Raw genomic sequence first — 26,836 nt, forward strand, 5'->3', positions numbered from 1 at the left:
AATAGGACTGAATGCAGGTATCATTTGACAAGAAAAGGTTTGGTACTGGTTGGTACAGGGCTCAGTTTTCTTGGACCATAAAAATGTGTGACAAACACATCATGTCATTGGAGTTTCTGGTGCAAATTACTTACTTACAGTCAACACATTAACAGAAATGAATTCTCTGAACAAAACAAACTAACTAACCCCTTAGCTATCTTTTTTTCTGGTTTCACTTCCTGTCTTCTTCCCTCCTTTTTTGATCACCTGCCTCTCATCACTTTCCCTCTGTGTTTAGTCTTCCATAGTTGTCAGTTTGTCATTGTCCTTTGTGTTGAGCATCCCAGCCCTTTCTGTGTTTTGGATTTTGGATTCTGTCAGGTTATGTACCAGAGTTTGGACTGTCACCTCACCCTCTGCAAGCCTGCTGTGTAGGTTTGTTTGTATTCAGTCTCTTTGCTGCTGAGCCTGAACCTGCATTTATGTGTCCGTCCTTTTTTGTTACTTTGCTTGACACATATTTTAACAGAAATGAAACCAAACGAAGTTGCCTAGTTAACAGACAAGCACAGATTACATCTGTAGGTTTTCAGATGACACAACTACACAGCTACACAGGGCATTAGTAAGTGTACTAGTCACACACTGTAGGCTTTCTGTGACACAACTCTTAGTGGGAGGAATAAAGCCTCTGAGCAGCTTGGACAAATGATAATACCACTCAGCTATGTTCTGATTGCCTCTGCTTCAAAATAAGAGTCAAGTAATGAATATAATTCATTTCAGAATGTTTTAATATTTTTGGGAAATCACAAAGGATGGCAGTAACAAAATCTTTATTTAGCTTTGGTTTGGGACAGATGTGTGTTGGGTAAAGGTGCTATTATGTGACAAACTTTGCTGAGAACAGACTCACCAGTGCAGCCGTTCACTCCAAAGCCATAGGTTCCTGGGGCACACTGGTCACAGCGGCGACCCATCACGTTGGGTTTACATCGACACTGACCTCCCACTTTATCACACTCGCCACTGAGGGAGCCCTGAGGATCGCACTGACAGGCTGGATATAACAGATACAGATAAAAAAAATATCAGCTATTTACTGCTATATAAAAAGTGAAAAAACTTTGAACTCACATCCTCTAAGTCAGTGCTCGTTTTGTGTGTTGATCTGTCTACGTACGCAGAGCACCATCATGAATGATGGATGAAATACTGCAGATGAGTTTGGAGCACATCTCAGCTAGGGCGGGCATCGGTGTCATCATAAAGGAGTCAAGACACATGTAGCGAATCATCTCCTCCCGCCGCTGCTCGGCCTCTGGCTCGTTACCTTGGAAACCAGGCAGCTCGGTGTATTTGGGGATCAGAACCAACTATTTTGGGGGGAGGGAACAAAGGTTAAACAAAGAAATAATTATACTGTAGTTATAGCTGTGGATGTAAATAGGCTGGGATTATTAAACAGAAGAGGTTGATATGCCAAAATAAAGCCATCTTTCCTATCGCAAAAAAGACAACAATGTGACAGTACTTTTGGGGTCTCAATGAGAGAGCACAAGTCTTTTGAAGTGATTTTTCAAAGTTTTTTTTTTTTTAACTAGAAATGTGCTTTAGGTTCATAGAAAATGTTGGAGGACAGTGAAACACTCCACCATAAAAATATGTTGTATGTTTAATGTTTAAACATGGTTTAAAAGGATGTTTATTAACTTATTTAAAAGCTAATTCCAAACCCAAGGAAACTTAATATTTGCATTGCATTTGTATTTCCCACCACTAGAGGGAAGCCTCGTGGCGTGTAGCCCTAAGCAAGACACAGATGTGGTCACTTCTCGAAATCAGTGTAACCTTGGTCATTATTTAATGCTGTATGTTTTTTGAGCTCTATAAATCATGACAGCTACACTGATGACACCAAAGTCAGAGCACACAACTCACTGAAACCATGGTTTCTCTCCAAGACCTCCTGCTGACTTTCAAACAGACTCAGAGGTGGATAATAAGGTCCGTGAGCCGACAGTCGCTGACTCACCGAGTCAATGAGAATGAAGGCAGTCAGATGTCTGTGTGAGACCCCGTGGCGCTGGAACCTGATTGCCACCACGTAACGGTTACTGGGCTCGAAACAGAATGGCCTGGGCATCTGGATGTATCTAGAGAAACATAATAAATACAAAAACACTTGTAAATAGAAAATGCATACATATTTAGATATAGTTTTTCTGAATCTACTTCTGTTTCTCTTTCCTCGCTCCTTCTTCCTTCCACTAATGGGCTTCACACTTGAGCAATAATGTACATTAATGATCTGTGCAAAGAGGTGTTTTCATGAAGCCTCCACAGTGATAAGTGCTACTTCTCTTGCTCATGTGTGCACTCATGTGTGCATGAGGTCCAGCACAGATCAATGTCAACCTTCTCATCACTTTTGCCTAACTTTGACCAGTCAGCAGTGGCTGCAGTATATTCATGGACTAATGTCAGAACTGCACACTGTTATTAAAACAGTATGACTGTTCCACAAACATACAAATGGAAATGTTCCAAAGAGTAAATGGACTGATTCAAGTCTAACCAAGCTTTTGGATATTTTTTCCTAAGAACTTGTTATGACGGCATTTAGTTTTAGCAAAACTAAGCTATGAAGATATATAATAACAATTTAATTACTTAAAAAATTAAATATGTGATCAATTCATTCAGTTTTTTCGTAATTTGTATTTTATAATTTTATCTGTTTGACTGTTCTGAACATATGTTATTTATATAGTAACGTACCCTTGGGTATCATTTTAAAAAGCTGAATGATTACACAAACACAATGTGAACAACAGAAACAGCACATGTACATTTCAACTCAGTATGTGTTGACTGACATTTTGGTTACTGTCTACTTTCATGCCTTTCTTGTTATCTGTTTCTACAGCAACCACTGTTCACCAGGGGCAACTCGGCCCACTCTCTACCTGCCTTTGGAGTTTTTTTTTTTAACTCACTTTGCTAATTGGTTTTGGCTGATGGAACCACAGAAGAGGGCGGAAGGCTGAGACAGCCAGATCCGGGCAGTGCCTGACCTCTTAGTTCCAGATGAGTTCAGACTCTGAAAGGCTATTCAGCAGGTTGAAACTAAACAGTCTTAGTGTCTTTCCCTGTTTTTTACCCTATATCCTAATTTTGCTTCCATTCCCACAGGGATAATTAACACTTATTCAAGTCTGATCTGGTGTAATCTGTCTAATGTGTTGACTTTGCAACAGTGCAAAAAGCTTTTCATACCAAAAGATCAGTATGAGGTAAACAGTGACCTGTAATCATTTGATTTGAGGCTTTCAATTACCTTCCTGGTGAAGCAGATCAAATTTGTCTCCTACCAGGCCTTTACATGACAAGTGGGCAACATGAGAGCAGTCAAATGTAACTGATGAATTGTGGAACAAAAATCTTCATGATTCCTTCTCTGTCAGAGATGTAATTTGGTATAACAAAGCTAGGATAAAGATAAAAGAAAGCAATGAAACAGCACAACAGGCTTTTGATCAGTGAGCTGCTCTGAGTGCAGTGTAACATAACTACAGCAGCTACTAACATCAGTGTGCTAACATGATCACAATGACAGTGCTAGCATACTGATATTTAGCCAGTTAGCACAGCACACAAAGTACAGCTGAGCCTAATCTCTATAAACAGCAGGGAAGAGGAAATTCATAACCTGGATGTCCATTATCCAGATACTCCCTGTCCACACCTGGCCATTTAACAGGACAAATCGCTAAAGCTCATAATGGTCATATTGATGACATGTTATCATCTCAATTATCTAAAAAACTTAAGCTATGAACCAATAAGCTTGGATGAGGTGTATGGGGTTTTAGATACACCCTCTCTTCCAGACTGCTCGTACACAGCAGGTCTTCAGATTTTTCCTAATCTAAACTTCTGTACCACAAAGCTGCTGCCTTCCATTCATATCACTGTATCTGATCTTTACACAGGCTTTCAGGTATGTTTGCCCTCCTATCAGTGAATCAATGGTAACAAATACCACAGGGTACAGTGAAATAAGAATACAAATACAGGCCTGACTCACACAGAGGAGACAAGCCACAGCAGGTTCAAGAGACAACAATGAAATGATGCAATTCATCCTCAGCTATAAAACAAACCATATCAACACCTGGAATACTTGGACAAATCCTTTAGTGAAGTGAACAAAGGCCACAATGGCCTCACACTCACACACTTACATATATATAAGTGTTGGTACCTGTTGCGGTGTGGCAGGGTCACTGTGTAGAGCTGTTCGGTTGGCAGGAGGTTTCCACACCGGAGACTGGAGGGCAGCAGCACAGATGTAATACTGACTACAGCCTCCCAGTCTTCTGTGGACTACACACATACAGACACGCACAGCTTAGTTCAAAAGATCTTAGGACGAAAGTGTTTTTACATCAGACTTGTCAGTCATGGTCACACACCTCAGGTTCATAGCGGATCATGATGTCATACTCCATGGCGTAGGGGATGTTGTCGATGGTGAACACCAGGCCGGCACCATCTTTGACACGGGCAAAACCAGGTCCTGTCCACGAAACCATGTGGCTGGGAGTGTGTCCTCTGTGGACGGTCCTCACATCCGGCTGAGAGAGAGAAAGACAGATCACTATACGTGCTGTTCTCTCACACATTTTTCCTTTCTCAAACAATTACAATTTGGTTCCGGTTCTGCGATTTGGATCTTGCATTTGGTCATACTGCAATTTGATCGTGACTGTGATTAATTTTGCAGAGCTAATATGCTCATGAACTCACAGACTTTGAGGTGTATTCCTAGTAAGGCTGTGAGGACTTAGGGCTGTCCCACTTTCAAATGTGGGCTCTCTCGTGGACCCTTTATACGCGCTTTTCTTAAGTTCACACTTTGCCTGATGGAATTACCAACAGTTCATAGAGTTGTCTTTACACTTTCTTCAGGATGACAGGTGTGTGTGCTCTGTGTTATACTGTAGGTTGGAATGTAAAGTCTGATAAAGCAGCTTTTATAAAGAGTATAGCTGCTCAATGAATCATAGAATCACTGTGATCACCACTGTGGACTCTTTCAGTCTAAAATAACAGATATTCAGTGTAATACAATAAATATTAAATGGAGAAAAAAGGAAAATTTCCATATTCACAACGCTGAAAAAAACATTGTCTGACTTTTGTTCAGGAAAAATTATTTAAACCAGTTTGCATATCGATTAATTGTTTACAAATTTACTACTTACCCTAGAGGGACAGTGTCCCTTTCAGTGTCTACAATATTGTAAGATTATTAGGTTTGGTGTGAAAAATTTTTTGTTTATCCAGAAACAACAATTTTGTTGCTCTCGCCAAAGCCACCAGACTATATTTACAGAAACTTTAACACAAATTCAAACTCAACAGAAACAAAACGAAACTCAACAAAAAGGTCTTGAATTAAACCCTTAATTCACCATGTTAAAACAATTGTACATGTGCTCACCGTTTCATCCCTCTGCTATTTTCACATCTAACGTGATGAATTAAGGGTCTATTTCAACTAGAGTTGATGATTGTTGCAGCAGTTTATGTTGAGTTTTATTTTATTTCAGTCAAGTTTGAATGAAGTGTGTTTTGCAATGATAAAATGACTGTTTCAGTAAACGGCATCTGGTGGCTTTGGTGAGATGATAAATTGCCTGTTTATGTTTCTTTAACAAAAATGTCTCTCTCTCTGTCATGATCCTTTTCATAATGTTGTCAGACACTTGCAGACAGATAACAATCTGAGCCTGTCAGTGGGTAAACAAGCACTTTTAGTTGACACACTTTGACAGGTCAAAATTGCACCCAAATATGACTGCAGAAGCCTCACTCAAAAGTGGACCATTTTCAAGTTATTGTCCCCCATTCGTCACTTGAACACATGGGAAAATAAGGTCCAGCTGAAAAATATTATCCTTTAAGAAAAGGATAGTTAATTATCTTTTTCCCCTCTTAGTGGACCTCTGAATGTCTTCTGTCAACACCAGTCACATCTACCACGGCAGCCTAGTTGACTTTATATGAATTAAAAAACAAAACAAAACAAAACAAAAAACTGCCTGTTATCTGTGTCTTCTGCTTCCTCAGAAGACCAGATTGAGGCTAAATTGTTTCTTCAAACAGGTCAAAACAGATGTACAAATAATCTGAGCTAATACAACTCAAGGATGTACATAATACATAACATAAGGATTTATATCTTTGTGATGATTTTTATTATAAACCATCATTTTCTAAAGTCCAAGCAATGATTTAGCAGCCTGAAGGTCATAACTGTGCATGTGTCATGTAATAAAATTCAAGATTGCCTGGAAACTTATCACAACAGTTTCCTCACAATTAGCACTCATTAAAACCATTTCCAGAGTCAGTGACTTACAAGTGTGAATGATCCTACTTTTCCTTTTAAGAATGTGGCAGAGAAATACTTTTGAATTCTCTTGACATGATGTCACAACACCATTACTTCTCCATTAGGATTGAAATTACTTGGGTCTCTGGTCTCAAAATAGCCCCACACTCCTACATATTCACAGGTCCTTTTTCAGCTTGACTTGATTAAAATGATTAAATCAATTTGACAGGTAGGCATTTAACCAGGGTAAGTAGCTTCAAACTGCATGGTGCACACAGCATGTGACCGCAAAAAACCTTTAGAAAAGTATCTTTAGAAATGTTGTACAGTACATGTAGACATGAGGACTACCGTGGACTACTTACTGTGAGATGTCATTTGCTGCCTCAGGTAATCATCGTGTAGAACTCAAAAGCAACCTAAAAACAACTACTGACGCATTCAGTTCCCTTTAAAGGTACCATTAACTGACATTTCTCCTGTACATACTCCCTGCAGCTTAGCTGCTGTAGCTTTTACAAGGAACCTTGCTGAGTGACCTGCTCTACAGTTCTGTTTTTCTACACCTGTGGTTCCCATCTTGGTGGTTGGGGGCTTCTAGGGGTCCCAAGATAAATCTGAAGGGGTTCAGTACTATTACAGTTCCACCAAAAGTCTATGAATATATTAAGAAGAAGAGTCGTATTAGCTGACTCTTCCTGGACTGGGAGCTCCCAATGAAGACAGACAGACTGGGACTGATCACGGCCTTCAAGAACAAAGACAGGGAATACATTACCAAGGTGGTTTTCCTGCTGGGTTTGGCTCCTGGCATCCTGGGAGGAGCTGCATGGCTAACAAAGCTAATGGCAGTTGGCAGTTAGCTATTTTAGCAACAAGTAAAACTACCTTACCATCAGGAAACAACGTAAATGTATTCCCTAACAGTCTCAGAAGCTGCGTTCATTCCCAGTGTCAGCCGTGTTCACTGGGAAGTAAATCTGTCCATCAGGAAACTCTGTATACCACAGAGACTAAAGGCTGACATCAGAGGGACAACCAGAAAATATTTTCTTTATACAACATGATCCAATTTAACCAAATAAATGAAAGTCATTAACATTTTTAATCACTTTCCAGGAAACTCTAAAATGCCTCTACAATACCTACAAATACAAACAGAATAACTTTTTTGTTATTGATGGGTCAAACACTGGCATATAGATGATGTGTCGGGCAAGACATGATTAAAAAACTAAACCATTGATTTTAACTTCATGGGAACTTTAAATGGCCAAAAAAAACATAGGCATTTTTTGGCTTATTTCTTGTTTGATACCATATGCTTTTAACCTTTGAGGCCTCTAGAAATCGTTAAAATGTGAAATACCTTAAACTTTCACACTTTCTAGCCTGTAAACAGCCTTAGGATAAATGAATATTAGATAGTTTCACATCTTCAAATCCCTAAAAATCCTTAAAATAACTGAAATTCTGGATTGTTACACCTCTTCAGGCCTCAAATGTTTCTTGGCCAACCTTAAGTGAAATTAATGAATCAATCAGAGAAAAAATCCTACTGTTTGTTGAAGCTGGCGGATCCGTCTCAGTGCTGCCCGATGCTGCTGTGAGTTGGTGATGCGACGGTGACGCCGGTGCCTCCTCAGCTGGTTGCTGAGGTGCTGGACACAGTCGGTCTCCGCCTGAGGACGCACTTTGCCCTGAGAGGAGAGGAGATGAGAGGAGAGGGTTCATGCTCGTGTCGATCCCACACAGAACTTTTTACCGCAACACTTCATACAACCAGCGGGGGTTCATCCTGCACAGCGTCCAGTTGGACAACAAGAAGACAACGAGACAGAGCAAAAAGAGCCATGCTGTGCTGGAATTGCAAGAGCATGAAAGAGAGAAACAAAGAATGTGAGGCTGAGAGTGTGTTTTTCTGTGTGTGTTGGTAAGTGTGTGTGCTGTGCGGCAATAATTAGTTGTGACAGGTTGGTATCTGTGCTACTGTCTGCTGTTTTTATGGGTCACTTCAGCTGCAGAGTTTGAAATTCTGCACAGAAACGCAGGGCTTCGACTGTATCCTCTTATGTCCTTCGGCATGGACACTGAATTTCCACCCAGCAACAGGTAAACAAGCCATCATCTCCTCTTGTCTGGTGTCATGCACCTTTTTTCTCAAAACATCCTTAAGTCCACACTTGCCTTTTTTACGCACATTCCTGCAGTGGTGATGTTATAAGTTTGGAGTGTCTGAGCTTGCCCGAGGGGCTGAAGTAAAGGGGAAGTGGAGGGGGCAGGAGGGTCTCCTTAGAGTGGAAAGGACGGAGGTGGGTGAAGGGCAGTGGAGGAGAGAAAGTAAAGAATGTGTGACAGACAGTCAGAGATGAAGGATAGGAGGATAAGGAAGGGTGAAGAGGAGACTAATAGATGGGTAAGATGAGTCGGTGACAGCAGGAACAGGCCTGGTTTGGGTTAATGAATTATAATGAAGTGCAAGGTTCAGTCAGGAAGACAGTCTTTTTGCATGCTTAGTCCTTTAGTTTATCTAGTTTAGTTTAGTTTTTCTAATTTCTCACTCATAATTCCCTTGCCCTCATTGTCTGGGACTGTCAACTGTGTTATCAGCTGTTCTCATCAGCTGGTTACATCTGCCCAAAACCACAACAACACACCTTCATCGTCTGCCTTCTCCAGCTTCCTGCAGTCTTTTTAAATATGATTTTCTCTCCACCTTTAGTTCTTTTCATGCTGCTGTTACAAGTGCCCCTTCACCTCCCCATCACTGCCCAGTCTCTGCAGAGTCCTCAACCACCACCACCAGGGTCTGGACTCGAGGGGGGATTTATCTCTGCCACTGCTCAGGGCAGACGCCATTTGACAACAAATCTCCCTGAAGACTTTCTTGATCACACATCATCTGTTATGATAAATCTTTATTTAATTCATTTGTCTCTCCTGAAATCCAGATGCATTAATGACAAAGTGGAAAGTGTGCCATACATTACATTATGCAATAATGGCATATTGTAAAATACAGTTTTTGAAGAGAGAACAAACATATTAATATATTGGTTGTCCTGTAATGTATTATTAGTTTTAGTTTTTTAGTTATAAAAATTAGAATGAAAGTTTATTGTTTGAGTTTATTGTTAAACTGTAAAATATCTGGCCTTCATTACATTTCTTTGATAACCATTAACATTTGAGGGATCATTGCAAAAAATATGTGTTTATGTATATGTTCTATATTGTATATATTATATTCTGTTTAAAGAATATTGGCAGATATATCCAAATTGTTATTTTTTTACTCCTTAATGTCAGTACCCCAAAAAATTCAGAATCCGTTCCTGTACAGAAAACATTCTCAACCAGGGCCTCAGAGAACCATATAAAGGGCCGCAAGGGCAGTCGTTCTGTCAGGTGGTTAGATTACATTTTTTACTTTTAGTCGGTTCCAACACTTGTTATTTTTATATCAAAGTATGCTAATGAATTCACACCCACATTAAGAGTTTTGAATGCAGTGAAATCTTGCACTTGTCATCTTGTCACTGTCGAGTTTATTTTTTCTGGTCCTCTAAAATTTCTGGTGCTGCTCTAAAAATTTTTAACAATCAGAAATGGGCCTTAAGTTATGAAAGGTTAAGAACCAGTGCAGTATAGGGATTAGAGAAGATAATATAAGTCTAAGCTTCATCACCACTAGATCTAAATTCAGCGTCCATGCACGTGCACTCTTCAAATCCCCTCACAAAGACAACCTTGGTGGAGTCAGAACAACATGAAATCTCTCTCTGCTGCAGTCATAACATCGTCCGAGACCTGATGTTTTTTGATCTGAAGCTGCAGTTTGTGTACGATACACAGAAGATTGACATAAGAAGATTAGAGCTTCTGTGAATGGCACTGAGAGACATTTATCCGGTCTGCAACCCTTTTGATTCCTTCCTGAAAAGACAGTCTGGATCATATAGTTCACTGTCCAAGGACGCATGTTCCCAAGGATATGTTGTAGATATTAAGACCAGGTTTTAGAGGCAAGGACTTACAGAGAAGCAAGCATTTAAGTCAAGGCTACTACAAGCTGATTAGAGGTACAGTCCACATTATGAATGACTTCTATTATTGAATAATACAATAATTTGAGAAATATGCTGTGATGTCAGATGAGGAGGATTAGAGCTAGCCTGGTTCTGTCCAAACTTCAAACGTCCACCTCTAAATCTCACTAATTAACACCCTTATCTGTACAAAGAAACAGAAATTGAAAAACAATAAGCTGTGTTAATTAGTGAACTACAGTGAATCATGCTGAGTGGTGGGCTCACCGGCAGTGCGGAGTCACTGGGGGAATGTCCGGTGGCATCTTCAGCCTCGTATTTGTAGTAATCCAGTGGGGCGCAGAAATACCCGGGCTGAACCTCTGAACACTGTCGACCAATCAGGTGCCTCCTGCAGTCACACTGGCCATTCTCCATCATGCACCTCAAGTAACAGACAAAGAAAAAAATGATAACAGCAGTTTAAAATTGATCTTGAATTTTTCTTCTTTCTTTCTCGCTCTCTATGTGGTCTTCACAGACTGAATGATTTACAGCCTCACTTCACAGTTCATTGAAGTTCTTTGTACCTGAAAAAACATTCTTAGAAATAATTTTGTCTTCCTCAAAAGCTTATGCTTTATGATACAGACATATAAAGATTTTTAAAGCCAGTACCTGTTGTTGAAGGCTCCACCAAAATCACAGTCACATGGTCTGCAGCCGGCCAGGTCGTTACTGAGCCCCCAATATTCAGGCTGAAGGGATGGAAAGAAACATCAAAACCAGGATGTATAGTGTGCAGTTTGTTGTCTCTGCACTGTCCTTAAGGCTTATTTGTTCTTTTACAGCTTGCGCAGTTGTTACTATGCAATTTGCTCCTTCAGTCCCACAAAGATAATTATTTGGCAGTCCCTCCAGGAAGCTGCGATGTTGCAATCACAACAGTTTAATTGCAATTTTGTCCAATCGCTGAAATGTTTCTGCAAATTTAACCAATCATGGTAGCTTCACATGAGTTTCATTGATCCTAGCAATCCTCAGTGCAAACATCATACTCAGAGCAGTGTGTGGTTTTATTCTCCCTGGAACAAGTTTTAATGAGTTATACACATAAAAAGAAACTCTTTTTACAATTTTCACTCGCTCCTGCAATCGCCACAACAATCCCAAAATTGTCACTACTTTGATAATGTGACAAAGTAAAGCAGTTCAGCTGACACAATTGCTTTTAATTGTGTATGAAGTTATAAAATAATGAAAGAACATTACATTTTGCAACCGTCAGCAGGTTGTAAAGTAATCCTTGTGGGCAATCGTGCATCATTATTCTAAGTGTCTAACAATATTATGGACATGATCCCTTCAGAGGTATTTGTTAAAGAGTAACCTAGTTGTTTAGCCAAAACAGCCAATTTGTCTCACCAAACCCACCAGACTGCATTTACAGAAACAGTCATTTTATCATCGTAAAACATGCTTCATTCAAACTCAACAGAAACAAAATGAAACTCACTGTTGCTCCGCTATTACCCAACCAACAACATTAGTTTAATTCACCATGTTAGATGTGAAAATATTGGGAGAGGAGAAAGAGAGAGGTTGGACATCAGGGAAGCAGTGATGTAAAATAGTGAGTACAGCCAGAAGTTGGTGATTGTTTTTAACAGTGGAATGAATAACCAAGATGGTTTCTGTGAGTTTTATTTTGTTTTTGTCAAGTATGAAATAAATGTGTTTTACAATAATAAAATTCCTTTTTTGTAAATGGAGTCTAATGGGTTTGGTGAGAGCAATAAAAGGCCGCTTCTGGTTGAATAAAAATGATCTTCCTCTTTGATAAAAAGTGAACTTTCTGAATTCTTTCTGTAGTGTTGTCAGACAGCCTGCCAGTGACAAAAACAAGCACTTTTAGTGGACATACTTCGAAGGTTTGTAATTTCCCATAAGGATTATACTGCAGCCTGTTTGGATAAAGGCTACAGCACCCTCCCCCAATACTGGACCAACAGTTGTTGTCCACATTAGTCATTTAAACACAAAAACATGGGAAAATAGGTTACCCTTTAGACAACAGACACAAATCCTGATATAAAACCCACAATTAGCAACAGAAATACATTATAAGACGAGCAGATGTTACTAACCAGACACTGGTTGCAGTAGCGACCAGTAACGTATCTTTTGCAGGAGCAGTCCCCACTGATCTGGTCACAAGGAGCTCCCATCATGATGATGCCACGAGGGTCACAGTTGCAAGCTGATAAAGACACACACACACACAGAATAATATAGTGGTTCATGTTCTATTTACAGATCTTAAATGTAGATTATGTGCTTTTACATTCGGAAGCAGCAGGAATCCATTTTCATCCCTGTTCAAACACAAAGCGTTTTCAGTGGCAGACAGTCACACACATACGTACGCTGACAGCCCAGCGGGTCATTCTGGCTCAGTCCGTAGTAACCCTCCTTGCAGTCGTCGCAGCGCGTGCCTTTGACGTTGACTTTGCAGCGACATTGTCCCGCGATCATCCCCATGTCCAGGTCCGTGTGGCTGTCGCACACTCCTCCCTCCAATGATCCGACCGGGTCACAGTCACAGGCTGAGTTCAGATGGAGAGAGTAAATCAAGGAGGAGAAAAATGAGAGGCACAAACAAAGGGACTTAAACGGGAAAACTTGAATAGATAAAGAAGAAGAGGAATTAGGATTAGGAAAATAATTGGAGCAGTTTTTTGCTTCATGACTTGAAACATGATTACGCAAACAATGCTGATTATTGCAGGGATGTCCAATCAATTTCAAGGAAATAAGAACATCCTCGAGAAAAGTGCACTTGAGGAAATAAATGAACCCAGATTTTCTACAAATGTTTCTGGGAAAAATACTGGAATTAACTTGGATGTCATTCTACATCTTAACTAGAAACTAAAAACTAAAAATTAGATTTATTTATTTTTGAACAATTGTTAAAAACAACAACAACAACAACAACAACATACTGTGCATGTAGAAAAAAGCAGCATGAATAAAACAATGACTCACCAACACACGCCCGTGGGTCCCTGATATCCCTGTTATGGTCTTTGTAGTAGAAAGGTTTACACATCTCACAGTTGCGTCCCATGGTGTTGTGCAGACAGTCATCACACACTCCTCCGCTGATGTTTCCAGTGGCCAAATAAACGGCCATGTCAAAGTGACACTGGTTTGAGTGGCCGTTACAGTTACACTCTGGAGAAACAAGTGAGAAATCGAACAAATCAAGGCTCACGAACATTAACCCAGCAAACAGTGGCTGAATGGCTGTGTCGTGTCGCTGGTGAACAGCTGGCCAGATGGAGACCAGGCAGAGTCTTGTACAATTATGGTCGGCCATCTTTGAAACATTCTGTACTATTTGTACAAAGGACATACGTCCACATCCTGTGATCGCATTATTTGAGGTAGTTCCTTTAGTTATTATTATTACTGATTATTGGCGCAATGGTTAGTTTTAATTCACCACCATCATCACCACCATCATCACCACCATTTTAAACCACCATCACACAATAGATGGGTGGAAAGTGTTATAGCATATCTCAAGCTTGACAAAAGCTCATTACAGTACATTAAGCAGTAAGTCTGGGTTCCCTCACCTCTGTTCCCCAACCCCAGAGTGTCTGCCCCAACCTTTTTGTGTGTGTGTTGCTGCATTTTGTTATTGTAAGTGTATGTATGTCTGTTTGTGTATTGAGCTTAGTGTAACTTGTCGAGCTGCGATGTTGTTTGCTGTGATATGTGTTGTGATGAGTGAATGAATATGTTCAAGGTTCAATAAAAAGATTTCAAAATAAAAAAAGCAAATGTGTTTGGTTTTTTTAACCAAAACAGAAAAGGTTGTGATCAGTCACACAACATCCACTCCATGTACAAAGACTCCACGCCCATTTTTTTTTTTTTTACATAAAAACACATTTATGTTATTCATATATATATATATATATATATATATACATGTAGATTATATTCCTGTCTCATCACTCTAAGCCTGTGGTGTTTGGCCTTTCTGGTCAAGGTCTGTCGTGGGTGAATGGGTCAAATGAAGGACTTTCACCCAGACCAGGGTTTTAGTCCCATGTGAAATCAAGGTCTCGTTAATGAATTAATTGAGAATTTTTAGACTTAGTTGACTTATTATTTTCAGTTTTTAGGATGTATAAAACCACTAAATGCCCACTGTGTACATAAATATTATCAGAATAGATGAATGAGTTCATGATAAAAACATATTTCGATGCTGTTTGGATGCCCAGGAAGGACCTCCAGCAGGGTAACATCCCAGTTGTGGGCAGGACTTTCATTTTTGAACCATGTCTTGACTGGATGTTCAAGCCTTCAAAAACACTTTGCAGTTACTAAGTTAGTAGGTGAAGCAGTTATCTGTATTTCTGAGCCCAATCTCATATCAGAATTACATGAGGTGTGCGTTTGTGTACGTGTTCTCACCTCTGCAGGTGTGTGGGTTCTCGGCCTCCGCTGGCCTCCATGGCAGGTCATTGTGGAAATCTCTGCAGCGCTCACAGTTCAGGCCTTCTGTGTTATGTTTACATACACAGCGCCCATGGATCTGGCCAATCACAATGCACCAAAACGGTCAGGAAAAGCTTAATGTAGGTGTTGACAATAATCAGGGCCTGACACCATGTTCTTAACAAATCAGACACATTTCTATTATTTTCAATAATAATATAACAAACAGTTTCTGATCTGTTTCTCAGTTGTCCCACAACTCATGTGTGAACTCTGGATCACTGGATTGTTATAAAAATGATTTTTCTCTCACCATGCCGCTCGTCCGGGCGTCGACCCCTGGCACCGGGGCGCACTCGGAGGCGTGTCCGTAACAGAAGCAGCTCCCCCTGACCACCAGCTCGTAGATGGCGTAGTAATATTTCTGCAGGACGTCAAAGCGTCGGTCCAGCAGGTCGTCTCCCAGAGTGTTGAGCTTGGTGAAGTTGATGCGCAGGTTGGTGATACGCAGAAGTTCTGATCGGGAGAAAAACAGATTCAGTGATTAACTTGTGTAGTAACACATTTCATGACAAAACTGAAATTTTATTAGTGTGCGCGTGTTTTTGTTTGACCGGTGCTAAAATGTATATTAGCTTCACTAATAAAAAAGGGTTTCTATGAAGGTTGTGTGTGTACATGATAAGCACATTCAAAAGGCGTTATGATGCATTCATAAGGCTTTGAAAAACTTTTTGTACATGTTCATAATCATGCATGATAGCTTATAACATATTATGAGCAGTGGACATAATCTATTATTATCAAGTTCAGCATTTATAATGCTTAATAGCTCCATGCCAAAATGGCAACAGTGTTTGAAAGAATAATCTGAGTCCTGGGTTACACCGCGCATTATAACTATAACATAACTTTAGCCAGTTATGATGGCACAAAGAAAACTGTACTAATGCATCATAAACACATTATAAATTCTAAGTCTCTGAAATATAATAATTTCTTTTAAAGTAATAGACTAGGGCATTACTTTGTGAGTTCACAATATGACATTATTCCACAATCATATATCATCATAAGACATTAAAATGCATTTATAAGGCTTTATAAACTTTTTTTTTAGAGTTAAGTCAGTTATAAGACACAGAAAACTGCTCTAACGTATCAAAACAGATTATAAATTTGTGACAAAATGTCTGAAATGAAATGATACCTTATAAACATCATATGATGGCTATTATTGATGTCTATAAGGCAATATTTCATTTCAGAAATTCAGAATTTATAAACCAATGATATGTTAAAGCAGTTCTCTATGTGACTTCATAACTGGCTAAAGTTATGATAGTTATAATAAGTTGTCATGCATGATTACAAAAAATGGAAAGTCTCATAAATGTATTATAATGTCTTATGAATGTGCTTATAATGCAATATAAATCAAGAAATCAAGACATCATCTTACCTGAATGACCAAAGAGAGCACTAACTTAACTGTCTTATATTCAAAATATATATAACTATAGATGAAAAGATTGCAGAAAATTATGAAAAAAAGTAATAACAGGAGGGTGTGAAGGAGTTCATGTGGCATGATGGGATGGAAGTAGCTTGACCTTTTATCTGTAGTAGTAGTAGAAATAAAAGTTTGACATTTGCTTTACAAAATCTGTGACGCACACAGTCTTGAAGATGAAGTTTGTCAGAATCACACACAGGCGTGCTGCTATTGACACATTCAGTCAAAAGTTCACTGACCTTGAATGTCCAAGCTGTAGGGGTCTTTCACATGAATAGCAGGATCCAAAACTTTATAAATGACCTTGAACACAAGAAAATGTTGTTTTTTTAGCTATGAGAAAAGAGAAAACGCATTTGATTCTAGGATCCAAGAAGGTCATACTCAGCTGGATTAATAGATACTGAACAAAAACAGGTATACTGTGACATGAACAAATTTACAATGGTAGATCTGAGCTGGAAAAATATGAATCATTAAAGATTTAAATTAATAATATGATGACAGAAACAGTTATAAGAGCAAATCAAAGTCACATTCTCTTCATCTTCAAACGGCTCTTTGCTTTTACTAAAATCACTTATTATAGATATAGATACATCTTTACACTTCTATTTGTTCTGTGGAGAATTTACTTTTCCCTAAAGTCATCTTCATACTTTATTCTTTAAAGTTTTTATCTTTAATATTTTCATTAACTCAAACCCTGTTTTTTGTGATTGTATTTTCCCCCTGGCCTATAGTGCTATTTATCCATTTAGATGTTTTTGGTTGCGCTGCAGAGTTTTGGAGAGATCGTCCATAGAGATGTCTGCCTTCTCCCCAATAAAATTTCATACATATTAAAAAAAAATACATTACAAAAATCCAACATCAGCGTCTCTTTCCAAAAATCATGACCTGGTTACTCAAGATAATTACACAGACCGTGCTGTGAGCAATTTCATGTTGGAACTACTGTGCTTTTCGCAGTAGAATCCACAGGAACTACTTTCTGTCCTTCTTTTTTCTCATTAAGACGTGTGTGTGGTGGTGAGTTTGCAAATGCTTGGAAATAATAATCACGGAGGACAATTAACTGGTGGCTGTTGCTGGATTCCTGAACTCTGTGATTTTACCAACCATAGTCACCATGATGTGAACAGACAACAGCAGCCTGGAGGCAAAATAGTGCCGTACTTTATGGCATGCGATGTGTACAATTGTTTTCATTCATATACAGTGTAAAGTGTACTAATAACTGATACCATACAACTGACAGGTTGTGTTAAGACAAAGTTAGCCCACTTTCAACATCTTCCCTGGGCAAACCCATATTTTCTCCTCTTTCTGAGGGTTTCACACTGTTCTCTGTGTCCCTGTTCAGCATAGTATATTGAAACAGTCTCAGCTCATTTGTTGGTTGCCTAACAACAATAAAAAGCATTATCTTTTGACTCTGAACAAGAAATTGTGTACTAACATGTCTCTGCTATCACTGCTCCCAGCACCTTCTTACCTCTCCGTTAGTGGAGGGTTCGATGTCAGAGTAGCGTTCCTCACAGATGATGTCGTTGATGTGGTGCAGGCCGTTGGCGGGGATGCTGGGAAAGGTCCTGGTACAGTTTGAGGCAAAGTAGCGGTAGGGGCGCCACGTGCGGCCGAAATCGGCTGAACGCTCGATGATCATAGCTGCGGGACGGAAAGTCTGAGGAGAAAAAGAGGAAGAGAATTCAGTCCGTTGCACATGCTCCGAGTATTTTGGTGTTTTCATTTTGAAACAGCACAGAGGCAGTGGATTCTTATATTTCATGTATGAAAATAATACAGGTTAATCAATCAATCTGGGACCATTTAAAAAAATCAGTGGCATTTGTGAAGAGGACATCTTGTCAGACTGATGTTTGTTTTACTAGCACTAGCAGACATACTCAAGCCGGATGGAATGCAGTGTACACAACAAACACACTCCTAGACAGGTATGCACCCTGACATGCTTTAGCACATATAGTCAACAAAGGTCCACAAACACACACGTACACACTGGCACCCACACACATGCAAAAACGTGTGCACACCTTGAACTTCATGATGAGATGTGTGAAGTGGAATTCGGCCTCCAGGTTCAGTCGGATGCTGACATTCTCCTGTCCTGTGGAGGAAATAACCGTCACTCAGTGTCATAACAACACAAGGCGCATCTCTGTGTGTTTGACTAAGTGACTCTTAGACTGTTACGATCACTGTTTGAATTTTTGTCTCTCCTTCGAGAAGGATCCACATTGATTTATGCAGACTTCATCGTAAAAATTTATCACTCATTAGGAGTTTTGATTTTCATTCTTCATTTATGCTGGAAAAATATGTAAGAAGGTCAAACTCTTGGCTGTTAAACCTTGTAACTGGCCAAACCTCGTGATGAAATTATTTATTAAATAATATTTTTCAGGCTGTGGTCAACTCCATCAGACACACAAAATAATTTTTAACACAAACACAGTATATCAGGAAATTGTTTTGTTGGCAGAAACTCTTCACATAAATCCTTATTAACATATATTAGTGAAAATGTCTATATGATGGAGTTGACAGCCAAGTGACAGAGTTGACTGACTAACATTTATTTATTTATTTATTTATTAAACTGAAAAAGTACTTATCTCAAACAATGAAGAAAAGAAGAAAAGAATTGAGAGTTATGTCACATCTGTCAACACAGATGACAAAATGTTACTTTTTTCATTTCACAGCATAGTTGTAAAAAGTAGCCATTTCATTTTTTAAAGTTGCTCAGAGTTCTTTTAATGCTAATCAAAATACACATTAGAGTTGGTCGATTGGACGAATATATTGTCTATCAACGATGGGCTGAATCCATTACTTTTTTGGCCAGTTTTTAGGGTGATATTTGTCATTTTATTTTGTTAATGTAATAGTCTGCAGAGTGACAGCCTCTGCTCTGCACCGCGCTCTCATCCAGCGGCACAGTTCACACCCACTCAGCCGACCATGAGTGAGCTGAACTGGGTGACGAGTGAGAGGAAAACAGCCTGCAGTCAGACTCTTTATACTCTTTTTACGCAGTGAATTAAAGATTTATTTTGACCAAACCAGAGTTGGTGATTGTTGGAAGAGTGGACAGACTAACAAAGATGGTTTTGGTGAGATCTACGTTTTTCTGTCGAGTTTGAATTAAGTGTGTTTTCCGAGGAGTTGATGAGCCAATTAAGGTCGTCTTAGTTCGGTGAAAGAGTGAATGTTGAATTTAGAAGGTGAATGGTTGTATTTCTCTGTTTAAAATGGAAAGTAAGTGTGAGAACACGTCATTTCTAGAGACTTTGTGAGTTTATTTCATCTATTGGATGTAGTGAATGTATGCAGCATGAGTAACAGTGAATTTGCCACTTGCGCACATCTCCCAGCTGAGACTGGAGAGAACAAGAGGAGGTGGGAGGAGGGACGGTGATATCACCCATTGCTGATGGATGGGCTGATGATGATCGTTTGGAAAATTTTCACATATTGCCCAACTCTAACACACATTTTTAAACCATAATTTTTATTTAGCTTTGACTTAGAAGGGCTACAGAGTTGACATGTTACGGTTGAGACACAACTGGTTTCATTAGTATTAAATCAAAAAAAGCTCACCAGTGCTTGAGCAGTATTCCCACCTTTTTTAAACCAGGAAGTGAGACGGGTCCTCAGGGTATAGCTTACCCTTTTTTTTTAGATAACCTTTTTATCAAATCATGTTTTTGTAAAAATCTGACAGTGTTGATAGAAGGCTTGGACACAACTTTAAAGGGTCAATATTTTCATAATTATATACTAGTATACTTTATACACCTATGTTATGTTAGGTATTGTTAATTTTTGATTTTGAAGGTTTTTTATACATTTTTTAGTAGTTTGGGGTGTTTTCTGGCACAGAGCCAGTTTTTAGTAAATTACATTTGTTTCATATAAATTAATCATAAAACAATACATTTTACAAAAAATAAAAATGGAATTCAGAGTGTTAGTAGTAATCATTTTTAAAGGTTTTTTTGGTAAGACATGATTTGTCTCAATCCGACAAGAACAAACACATCTTTCTCAGAGACATGCATGTAGGAGGACAAAGGCAATCAGCACAATGAACACAATGACAACACACTTGTGTACTGTTAGTACAGTAAGTGAAAACATACAGCACAAATGTACACACACCGTTGACAGACTGCCACCAGGTGTTGTCACTGCCGTCCTTGAGGTAGATGACGTTTTCAATGCGGTGGCTGTTTCTGTGGTGGTACGAGTTGTAGGGATGCTGAGAGTTACACTCGAAACACTTGTCTGACTCCTGTTGAGGCAGAAAAACACATTTACTCTTGGAGAAAGTTGTTTTGTAGCAAAAAAAAAACATTTATGGATATTGCACTACATGGGAAACAAAACAACAACTACAGTGTGTATTGTGGAAAGGACCAATCAATACAATATTGATTCATTTCATCTTGTCTTCAGGTTGTGTCTCGAAACATGTTGTACAGTGTGAGATAGAGCTGTTTCCTAAGATTAGAGCTTTCATCTATCAGGCAGAAATAATGTGGGTAATATGCACTGGTGGGCCAATTCCAGTGTGAATGGGACAAAAGCCAGAGGGGGAAGGATTGTGCCTCCACTGGGTCAAAAGATTAAAAAGGAAAAATGGTCAGTGGTAGAGAAGAGAATGCAAGACAAAAGAGGTGGAAGAGAGGTATATGTGAGGACAGTGGGAGGCATGGAGGCAGGTGTGAGGATCGGGACAAAGGGCAAAAAGCAGACTTAAAATGTGTTTCCACCACAGAGGCTTTCCCCAGGGACTAACAACCTTCGGAGGAACTCGGTGTGTTTCCACTGCAGTGATCTGTGGGTCTGATTTAAGTTTACAATGACATTTATTTACTCCCGAAAAACTCCCTGCTTGAGGGGTAGTGCTTTCCTAAAGTACAGGACCTTGGAGGATGGGGCTTGCAGCACTGAACATTTCTGATTGAGTGTCTTTACAGCATTTTATTTCAGCCACAATTTCTGAAAATCTGCAGTTGCAAAACAGTTTGTTTTCTGTTGCGATACCTCAACATTAAATTACAGAAGAATGCAGAATACAGATGGAGCCACGACAAAGTACTTGGGGGTAATATCATTGTTGTTGAACAGTCAAGCACAACTAGGAGAGACCACTCAGTAGAGTGCAGATCCCCACCAGGCAACAGATGGTGAAGCACCTACTGCAATGTCACCACAACTGCCAGATGCAACCAGCAGAGATCTGTAAAGTTCTGTCAACATTACCATGACCTCCACAGAGTCTGTCAATAGTCAAAAAATAGAATGACTCCCTCACAATTGTATGTCTCCACCAACCAGTCAAGTAAAAGATTACATCCATGTCTGTCCAGACCCATATAATGTCTGTAATGAAGACTTTAAAGTACTACCACTAGATTGACCTGTGACTTTGAAGGAGTCTAATATAAGGTATTTAAGTGTTTTTTGTTTTTTTTTTGTAAACTGGAAGTTATCACTATATTGACATGTGTGATACCAGTGAATAATCTGCAGTAGAGAAACATGCTGTCTTCATTTAGAGACTATTTTTACAGAGGAGGACAGAGGACTGATAGAGAGCTAAACATTATGATGTCACAGTGAAGTTGACCTTTTGGATAAAACATATCATCACCTCATCATTTTAGCCTATTAAATGTTTGTGTGTAATTTTGTCATAATTAGTATATGAAATCATGAGTTGTGGCCAAAAGTGTGTTTAGTGAGGTCACCGTGGCCTTGACTTTTGACCACCAAAATTTAATCAGTTAATCTTTGAGTTTAATTTGTGCAAAGTTTAAAGAAATTCCCTCCAGGTGTTTGTGAGATATTGCATTCACCAGAATGGGATGACCTAAAAACATAATGCCTGTGGTCATAAAAACATAAAGGTATCACAGAGTTCCTTCAGCATACACACTCACACACACAAAAGCCATTACATGATCCCCTCCCAGCTCATCAGTGGTGAGGATAGCGTCTAAAAACATCCATGTAAAAACTGTTTTGTGTAATGGAGTGCTGAGGATGACTTTAGGAAATGACAACCTAGCGTTCAAGCTGCTCTGTAGTCTGATAGTGGCAGTGGATACTTCTGTATGTCTTGCCAGAACGCAGCAGGGTCAACGGGCTGTGGCGGAGGTGGGTATTGTCTTTTCACTGACATACATGATGCTCGGACAATCGGTACCAATGATCTAAACACCTGCTGTCCGGTCCTTCTGTCCAGGCCTTTGCACATTCCATGTCAGTAGGGTCAGGCCAATGGATGATACCATCGCCCATCATGATGGCTGACAATCATTGACCACTGCGCCCTTTATCATTGTGACATTGTGACTTATAAACCTTATTATTTGAAGGAGTTTGTCCCCTCATATATGGTAGTGAAGATCAGTTTTTGACATGTGGAAAAGAAAATTCAACGAAGCTGTTGTTGTTGGTCATTGCACTGTTTCGTCTCCCAAATTTTTTATTCTTATTAAATCAGTTATGTGAGCCCATGACTCATACATTAGTGGCAGCTGTGTTTCTTTTCCTTTTGCAGGTCGCTGTTAGTGTGTTCCGTTGTAATTTGCACTCTAAAGAACGATATCATCATCCATTGCAATTTTTCATGGTGAAGATGGCCAACCTTGCTTCAAACTAGGATGCTTTCTTTTGCTCCACAACCTATAATCTTAGACGAAATTCCAGTAATTTAAAAAAATTAAAGTAATTTATAATAGTAGAAAATAAATATTCAACAACTCAAGTAGGAAGCATTGCACAACAACCGCAGCATCAATGATTAAAGATGAGGATTATGAGAGAAGTTCAAAAAGGGGATGATGAGGCAATGACATAAAAGAAAGAGGAAGATGAATGAAGAATGAAGAAAAAATGCCGTTAGCTGGTGAAAAGCTAGCACTCACGAGGCGGAAGAAGAGAAGGAAGAGCTCAGAGTCAGAGGGCATGGGAAAGATACAAAAATGTGGGGACCAAGGCCAAGAGCAAGGGCTTGAATGAAGGAGTGTACTAGAAAAGTCAGAAAGGGTGGTTAGAGAAAGGAAGGTGCAGGTGAGAGAAGAAGTGGGTCTGCAGTGGAGAGGGGTCTCAAACTGCTCAGCGGGGGCGAGGGACAAAGAAGGGGGCCGGCAGAGAGCGAGGGAGATGCTGAGAGAGGGTAAAAAGGGGTGCGTTGGAGTGGGGGCCATGAAGAGGGGAGCGGGGGGGTAACCAGGCAGATGAGGGTACGTTGCGAAAGAGAAACAGTGGATTCCAGGGCAGCGTTTCTTAATTAGGTTGTTGTCAAGGGTGATTAAGCTGCTAACAACAACACGGCTGTTAAAGAGACTCGGCTGAGAATTGAAAAGGAATGCCTAAAGCGTGCTGGACGCGGTGTGAGTTTGGGGATGTGTGTGGATGTGCGTGACCACATGCACACACGCCCATTACCACATGTGTACGCGTCAGCCGGTGTGTGTTTTTTACATGCATGCTTGCCTTCTTCACCTACCCTCCCTAATCCCAGCATAAATCGACCAAACTCTCATCTCACAGCCCGGCTGCTGAAAAGAGCATTCCTTTCCCTAGCTCATGCATCCTTATGCAAAAGAGCCTTTCTGTAGCAGAACTGAGTATTCACTGCAGCTTTATATCTTTTAAAGAGATGTTTTTTATAGTGGGGTTGTATGAGGTACTTACTCATAGCCAGTGTATAAGAGGGCTGGGACTAGACACTTATTTCCACATTTGATACTGTAAAAATACTTTTTTTCTTATTTTTTTATCTTTTTTTTTTTTATCTTTTTTAACACTAAACCAGAAGTTTAATCATCAACTTCTAGAGAGTGTACTTTATGAGTCATACTTCCAAAAACATGCACATCATCAGTCAGACTTTCTTAGTTTTATTTCAACAGCTTCATTGCTGTACTGCTTGTAAAAGTAATAAATACAATACTACTATAAATAAAGTAAACTGCATTTACCTGCTCAGCAAGCTGGTGTCATAAGAAAATAACATGTTAAATAAGATGTTAGGCCAAAGTTAACAGAGTCCCTGAAAACTGCACATAGCACCGATGCGAGCCTTTAAAATTATCCTGCACATATGAAGCTGAATTTTGAAACCGTCCTTTCAAAGAATCAAGTTTAATTTGAGTTTTGACTCTTTGAGGTTGCTGTGGCTGGAAAGTGTGGACTGTGAAGTGTTGACGCCAGAGTAATAGATTGAGTTAGCAATATGAAATCAGCTGCTACTAGTTTGTTTCCACAAATGGAAATATAGAATAGAGAGGAAATATATGTCTGAAAGTTTGTGCACACATGCCATTTTTAAGCATGTGTAAAGGCATCCATTTGTTAAGATAATGTTACCGGAATGCAAAATTGCATTTGGAGCATTGGGCTCTCACCAGTCTTGTTTAGTCCAGTTGAACTAAACCCTGGAGCATTTGCCCTCACTGGAACACTGGACTCGAACTCTGCTGTGAACCAAACGACCACTCTCTGGTCCGCCTCAAAGGGGTGGTCTCGGGCCACTCTCATTTTATTGGTATCTTCTTCCTGTTTTGATAAACTAGTAGAGCATTTGCTACCAAAATGTACATTGGAAGACAACAAACCTGGACTCACAGCAATATAATGTCTGCATTATTATTGAATTTTTAAATGATTTACTGCTCGCTGTCTTACAAGACGTTCATCTGTACTGCCCTCTAAAGTCTGCTGATATGCACTCCAGATCAATGTCACCATCAATGGACAATATCCAACTCCATGATGTACAATATCCAGGTAGAAACTGGGCCATTTGTTGTCTTATTACCTACCGACTACATGACCAAGTTGGACTGAGTTTTGCCTTTGTGAACGCAAACTGGACCAGTTGGGAAAAATTAAACAATGCATTATCCTTATTTTAGTTTGATTGAGGAACTGGACCTTTAGGTGTGAACCCACCCTAAGAGTACGCTATATTTAGAATATTTTCATCGCTTTACTTTGCCGTCAGACAGCCTTTTCCACTGGGAAACCACTGTTAAGTAAGCCAAATATCTGTTAGTTTGTTTGTGTCATTGTGTGACTTTAGTAAATCTGAGCTAACCTTTTAAAACACTTAAATCACACAATAACACAAACAAACTGACCGATTTAGGCAGCAATAGACCAGCAACTCCCATGTTCTGCAAATTAAAATGACTGTTCTTGCCAAAGAAGTCTGGTCAGTTTGGATAGAGCAATACTAGCTATAGTGGTGGTTTCCCAACAGAAAAGGCTCTCTAATAGCAAGGTAAAGCAATAAAATATTCAAAATGTAGTGTACACTTAAACTGATATTGATTTTTTATTTAGGCATCTAAAATATGTTTTGCTGTGACCCTGAGCACAGCAGTACGTTGCTTAGTTTCCTGCACTGTTCCTGCTACTTCTTCAAACTGGGGAAATGTCATCTGCCATCTACTGTACATAATACACTGATAAAGTACTTAAAAAACAACAAAAAATCCCAACTATCCCTTTAAGGTCCAAGAGTACAAAAGACTTTTTAAATGCATTTAACTTTAATTCAGAAAAATCCTAGTTTTAATATTCCTACAAATGAATTAACACACATCTTCTCTTTCAAAGACACTGTAAAGCTTCAGTTGGTGCTCAGTCTAAACTTGTGTGGCTTTAAGACCCTCCCTCCTCTCAGCTCTTATTTATCTCCCATTAGTCAAGCCTGGTCAGCTCAACTATACGGCTTTCTGCTCCAACAATACACTGATGTAAGTCTGATGTTGATTTGAAAACACGTCTTTGTCACACTACGATGGTGGCTTTTAAAAGAAAAGTACAGCCCACCACCCCCATTCAGTCTTCTTTACACCTAAATTACATCTCGGAAACTGATATTTCCCAGCTGTTAATAGAGGAGTTCACTTGTGTTTTTTGACTTTTTCTGCATTAGCCTTTTCTTTTTCTTCAGTTGCCATTCTCTGATTCTCAATATCCTTTTTCACTTTCCTTGTTGTGTTAGCACGTCTGAAGTGACAACTGTAGTTCCACTCAAGTGCCCCTTTAAATACCTTCAACACAAATGGCTTGGCTGCAGCTCCCTAAATGCACTGCTGCTCCTGGGATACAACTAAAAACTATGCAATCCGATCTCACAAGGAACCAAAAAAACAACAACCTCGGAGGATGTCAAACACAAATGATTGATGGACTACTGGACTTTTAAAGGCAGTGAGACAAGTGCTTGGTGAGGGCCTCTAACAGACCAGCACCTGGATTTATGGTACAGGTTGTCACCATATCCCGCCCCTTATTGTGGTTGGGGGCCTCTCACCAATCAGAGGATGT

The 26,836-nt window shown here is 39.5% G+C and overlaps 1 protein-coding gene across 1 annotated transcript in view; it reads right to left on the minus strand.

The window, feature by feature from the left end:
• The window catches only part of lamb2l (laminin, beta 2-like), a 79,486-nt gene that overhangs the window by 11,691 nt on the left and 40,959 nt on the right, over window positions 1–26,836 (minus strand). The window contains exons 4-20 of the mRNA XM_084721806.1: window positions 20,642–20,774; window positions 18,508–18,581; window positions 17,949–18,137; window positions 16,690–16,753; window positions 15,248–15,450; window positions 14,911–15,031; window positions 13,465–13,653; window positions 12,843–13,022; window positions 12,564–12,676; window positions 11,095–11,174; window positions 10,705–10,861; window positions 7,948–8,088; window positions 4,461–4,622; window positions 4,250–4,371; window positions 2,018–2,138; window positions 1,166–1,358; window positions 899–1,042 (exon numbers count right to left, since the gene is read on the minus strand). Coding sequence (XP_084577932.1) covers window positions 899–1,042; window positions 1,166–1,358; window positions 2,018–2,138; window positions 4,250–4,371; window positions 4,461–4,622; window positions 7,948–8,088; window positions 10,705–10,861; window positions 11,095–11,174; window positions 12,564–12,676; window positions 12,843–13,022; window positions 13,465–13,653; window positions 14,911–15,031; window positions 15,248–15,450; window positions 16,690–16,753; window positions 17,949–18,137; window positions 18,508–18,581; window positions 20,642–20,774 — 2,386 coding nt within the window. The remainder of the gene's footprint in view (window positions 1–898; window positions 1,043–1,165; window positions 1,359–2,017; window positions 2,139–4,249; window positions 4,372–4,460; window positions 4,623–7,947; window positions 8,089–10,704; window positions 10,862–11,094; window positions 11,175–12,563; window positions 12,677–12,842; window positions 13,023–13,464; window positions 13,654–14,910; window positions 15,032–15,247; window positions 15,451–16,689; window positions 16,754–17,948; window positions 18,138–18,507; window positions 18,582–20,641; window positions 20,775–26,836) is intronic.

Source organism: Lutjanus erythropterus, chromosome 6 (assembly GCF_056507025.1).
Source record: "Lutjanus erythropterus isolate fLutEry1 chromosome 6, fLutEry1.hap2, whole genome shotgun sequence".
NCBI classification, from domain to species: domain Eukaryota; kingdom Metazoa; phylum Chordata; class Actinopteri; order Lutjaniformes; family Lutjanidae; genus Lutjanus; species Lutjanus erythropterus.